This window comes from Hevea brasiliensis, chromosome 1 (assembly GCF_030052815.1).
Source record: "Hevea brasiliensis isolate MT/VB/25A 57/8 chromosome 1, ASM3005281v1, whole genome shotgun sequence".
Lineage (NCBI taxonomy): Eukaryota > Viridiplantae > Streptophyta > Magnoliopsida > Malpighiales > Euphorbiaceae > Hevea > Hevea brasiliensis.
Window position 1 is genome coordinate 10,322,991 of NC_079493.1, and position 5,230 is coordinate 10,328,220.

At 40.3% G+C, this 5,230-nt stretch overlaps 1 protein-coding gene across 1 annotated transcript; it reads right to left on the bottom strand.

Annotated features, from left to right (window-relative positions):
- LOC110658606 (extensin-2) lies at positions 1-4,214 on the bottom strand. Its single transcript, XM_021816281.2, has 3 exons — positions 2,707-4,214; positions 586-2,033; positions 1-471 (listed from the first exon to the last, which is right to left on the bottom strand). Exons 1-2 carry the CDS (start codon positions 4,115-4,117, stop codon positions 622-624), a joined length of 2,823 nt encoding a protein of 940 aa, XP_021671973.2. The 5' UTR covers positions 4,118-4,214; the 3' UTR covers positions 1-471; positions 586-621.
- Positions 4,215-5,230: the final 1,016 nt, after the last annotated feature.

The window sequence follows — 5,230 nt, forward strand, 5'->3', positions numbered from 1 at the left end:
TAGAGAAACAAGTAAAATTTGTGGCAGAAAGTTGCCTTGTTTTATTGTTAACAATCTCAGTGCACAAAGCACACGAAGGCCCAAGAAAGAATTGCTCACAATAAATAGAGAGATGCCCTAATCGAAACAACAAAGGCTGTACGCTATACATACAATAATAAATTAGAAATGAATAAATAAAAACCAAATTGAAACGTTGCTTCCAAATCCAAGCCTCCCATATCTAATTTCACTTCCTAATTATTTTGCCTTGCAGAAGTAAACCTTTGAAGCCATTTTTACTTGAACATAATATGAACAGGAGATGCAAGAAGGCCATAGAAGAAATCAAAGCATTCTGGCTTGAGTTATTAAAGTTGTAGCTCACTAATGCAAAATTCAGATCCTCAATGAATGGACTTGGATTAGAAGCTTGATATCCACATCTTTTCCTCTTGGAGCCTTCCTTTATTACATTGCTGAAACTAAAATCTGCCATATGGCAAATACAGAAAGTTAGATTACATATATAGTTCAAAATGATCTGTTTTGGTAATATAATAGTAAAACTTGGAAAATGACGATCAAAATGTCAAAGAAACTTACATGATCCATTTTGGTACGTGACTGAGCTTTTTGAGCCTAGTATTGAGTTGGTGGTGGTGGAGAGGCATAAATGTAAACTGGGGGAGGAGGTGATTTCACGGGTGGAGGAGGTGAATGGTAGTAGTAGGGGGGAGGAGGTGATGGTGAAGGGGGAGGTGGGGATTTGTAATAGTATGGAGGAGGGGGTGATGGGGATGGTGGTGGAGGAGATTTGTAGTAGTAGGGAGGTGGAGGGGATGGAGATGGTGGAGGTGGGGACTTGTAGTAATATGGAGGAGGAGGCGATGGTGATGGTGGAGGTGGGGACTTGTAGTAATATGGTGGAGGAGGCGATGGCGATGGTGGTGGGGGTGACTTGTAGTAGTATGGTGGTGGAGGAGATGGCGATGGTGGTGGTGGGGATTTGTAATAGTAGGGAGGTGGTGGGGATGGTGATGGTGGTGGTGGAGACTTGTAGTAGTAAGGTGGCGGTGGTGAAGGTGAGGGTGGTGGGGGAGACTTGTAGTAATATGGTGGTGGTGGTGATGGAGATGGAGGTGGTGGGGACTTATAGTAATAGGGTGGAGGAGGAGATGGTGATGGTGGGGGAGGAGACTTGTAATAGTATGGGGGTGGAGGAGAGGGTGATGGAGGTGGTGGAGACTTATAGTAATATGGTTCCGGTGCTGGTGATTTTGTGGGTGGTGGTGGAGACTTATAGTAGTAGGGTGGAGGAGGAGATGGCGATGGTGGGGGAGGAGATTTGTAATAGTATGGAGGTGGTGGTGAGGGAGATGGGGGTGGTGGTGACTTGTAGTAATATGGTGGAGGAGGAGATGGTGATGGTGGAGGAGGAGATTTGTAGTAGTATGGAGGTGGTGGTGAGGGAGATGGTGGCGGTGGTGACTTGTAGTAGTAAGGAGGAGGAGGTGATGGTGATGGTGGGGGAGGTGACTTGTAGTAATAAGGTGGAGGAGGAGAAGGTGATGGTGGAGGAGGAGATTTATAGTAATAGGGAGGTGGTGGGGATGGAGATGGAGGAGGTGGTGATTTATAGTAGTAAGGTGACTTGTATGGTGGTGGGGGAGGTGGTGACTTGTAGATGTAAGTGGGAGGAGGAGGTGGTGGAGAAGTGTAATAGTAAGGAGCGGGTGTAGGCTTGGGCTTCTCACACTCCTCGTAAGGGGTCTCAGGAGCATAAGCGAATGGCTTAGCATAGAGCACAACTTCATCCTCGGTCTTGGACTTCACCTTGAGATTGGCACCCTTCTTACCCCAGTTGAGGTTAGTTGCGATGTTGCACTGTGAGCCCTTGGGTGCCTTGTAGAGCTTGGCCTTGCAAGCCTCGGCTCCATATTTGCCATAATCAAAGCCCTCCACGGTGATACTGTATTTGCCGTTGATCTTGGTTTCGCCATAGGCCTTAATCTCTTTCTCGCCTACCTTGCATGTCAGCTCCACTACAGCACCTGATCCATGCACAACATAAAAAACACAACAAAAACATATCATGTTATTTTTTGTATAGTGAGTCAAACTAATAATAATACTAATAATTATTTTATATAAATGGTATGATAATTATTGATAAAAATTAATTCCTAATATAGCTTAATCTCAATAAAAAAATATAATATATAGTTTTTTACACTGAAATTTAAATTCTTGACTTTTTTTATTATAAAATAGGTACTCTACGATTAAAATCTTAATTAATAATTATATAGTTAGTTGAATTTTTTTTTTGTATAGACTAGGTCTACTATAAATTCACAATACAGAATATATAATGAGATAATACGTTTTTATATTTTATACCGAATTCAGGAAAGAATTTTTTGAGTGGAACAAGTAATCATAATTAGTATACTTTTGTTTATTTATTATTTTAATAAGTGTCCTTTTCATATATTATCATTAGAGAAGAATATTAGCAGCTATCAAAAGTTTATAAATGAAGTAACGTGGTATCCTAAAAACAATGCTTCTTTTATAGCAGTAAGATGATAGTTTTAATATAATATTCAGAAATAAGCCGAAAACTAAAACTAATGCAGGTTAAGAGACAAAAACTTGGAAAGTTGTATTCAGTTTTTTTTAATAAAAAAAAGAAATGCAAATGTTTTAGAAAAACAAATGTACCTTTGAGATGCTTCTTGTCGTGTGACTTCTTAGGATAATCCCAATCATAGCATCTGTAGCAGTACACCTTTCCTACCACCTTCACTACCAAATGATGGTGATGGGGGTAAGGGACATGTGGTGGTGGAGAAGTGTAGTAGTATGGAGGAGGATGAGCTTTAGGTGGCGGTGGAGAAGTGTAGTGGTATGGAGGTGGGTAAGCCTTGGGCGGTGGTGGTGACTTGTAATAGTATGGTGTTGGTGCTGGTGATTTTGTGGGTGGTGGTGGAGATTTGTAGTAGTATGGTGGGGGAGGAGATGGTGAAGGGGGAGGAGGAGACTTGTAATAATAAGGAGGGGGAGGAGATGGTGAGGGTGGTGGTGGAGACTTGTAGTAATATGGCACTGGTGCTGGTGATTTTGGTGGTGGTGGTGGAGATTTATAATAGTATGGTGGTGGAGGTGATGGTGAAGGAGGTGGTGGGGACTTGTAGTAATATGGAGGGGGAGGAGATGGTGAGGGTGGAGGTGGTGACTTATAATAATATGGTGGCGGAGGGGATGGCGAGGGAGGTGGTGGGGATTTATAGTAATATGGAGGAGGAGGAGATGGTGAGGGTGGAGGTGGGGACTTGTAATAGTACAGTGGTGGAGGAGATGGTGAAGGTGGTGGTGGTGACTTGTAGTAATAAGGTGGAGGAGGAGAATGCTTTGGTGGTGGAGGGGATTTGTAGTAGTAGGGAGGTGGGGGTGATGGCGAAGGAGGTGGAGGAGATTTATAGTAATATGGTGGAGGCGGTGATGGAGATGGAGGTGGTGGTGACTTGTAATAGTAAGGTGGTGGTGGAGAAGGAGAGGGTGGTGGAGGAGATTTATACTCATAATGAGGCTTAGGTGATGGTGGTGGTGGAGATTTGTACTCATAAGGTGGTGGTGGTGATGGGGAAGGTGGTGGTGGTGACTTATACTCATAATGAGGCTTAGGAGAAGGTGGGGGTGGAGATTTGTACTCATAAGGAGGTGGTGGAGATGGAGATGGTGGAGGTGGTGACTTGTACTCATAAGGGGGTGGTGGAGATGGAGATGGTGGCGGAGGAGACTTGTATTCATATTGAGGTTTAGGAGATGGAGGTGGTGGAGACTTGTACTCATAAGGTGGTGGTGGAGAAGGAGATGGTGGTGGTGGTGACTTATACTCATATTGAGGTTTAGGAGAAGGTGGTGGTGGGGATTTGTACTCATAAGGTGGAGGAGGAGAAGGAGAAGGTGGAGGAGGGGACTTATATTCATAAGGAGGAGGAGGTGGAGAATAATAAGAATAAGCATCCCCATAAACTGAACCTACACTGTTTGAAACAAGAACCAGAGCCAATGCCACAGCCAATTGAGGCCAAAGACGGCCCCAGGAGGGGCCGCCACCATAACTGGTCATTTCTCACCGGAAAATTCAGCCCCTTAGTCTACTAAAGGGTGAGGGTCTCTGAGGGGAAAGTAGTTAGTGGGTTTGGTTTGTGTTGAGTGCTAAACATGCATGAAATACAAAGTATATATAGTGCAATAGTTGTTGAGAGAGAGCTGTCAATAAGGACCAATGATTTTTCTAGCTGGCCTTGATTTTTTTATTTTTATTCCTTGATTTATTTATTTTTATTCCCTTAATTTGAAGCAGAGAACTAATCTCCAACTACTCTTTTAATTTATCATATATAAAATTATTATTATTAATTATTTAATTTTTTTATTGACATTTTTAATTTTAATAATTCCATCCTTCTATCTTCTTGCCTGTCTTGCATGTTCTCAGCAGCTTCTGCCATTTTCAGATCCAATAGAAATGCTACATATACTAACAAAGTTTTATCATATATATAAATATATTTTTCAATTTTATTTAGTTAATTTAAATTTAATTATAATTTAATATTTTAATATTATTAAATTAACACTCAATTAACCAACGAGTGTTAATTTAATAATATGTCCAACTGTTGACCAAAAGAAATAAGATTTTATAGTTAACCCATCTAACGGTTGTTCAATGTGCCACGTGGCTGCTACCACACTAATGCTGCTTGCACACTCAAGTAATCATGACTCATTCTTATTCTTCCTTTCAAGTTTTTTTTTTTTTAAATAATAATTTTAATATTATTTTTTTATTATGTATATAATAATTAGAAATTGTGAGAAAACAGGCTGTCAGAAACATGGAGATTCCAAGACTCGCTCAAAACTCGGTTGATTGCAAAACGAGTCAATAACTCGATGGAGACATGTCCGCGTAGTAGTTCAAAACTGAGATCCTAACAATTTGTTTAAAGAAAAAGCTCCTTCTCTTCCCTAACCAAAACCCTAAATATAAAAAAATTTCACAGTTCATGTGATTTCTCAATTATGAGATTGCATGTGAATATCTATCAAGTGGCATTTCTGCATTTGCAGCTATTTTGAGTTACACACAATTAAAAAAAAAATTATAATTTGATTTCTAAATTTTATTTTGTATTACAATTTAGTATTTAAATTTTAAAAAATTAATTATTTA

What these genes read in the sequence shown, in the direction of transcription:
- LOC110658606 (XM_021816281.2), bottom strand. Translation starts at nt 4,117, where the DNA reads ATGACCAGTTATGGTGGCGGCCCCTCCTGGGGCCGTCTTTGGCCTCAA. An exon ending in CGACAAGAAGCATCTCAAAG is followed by an intron (nt 2,034 to 2,706) that starts GTACATTTGTTT and finishes TGCATGGATCAG; the next exon opens with GTGCTGTAGTGGAGCTGACA.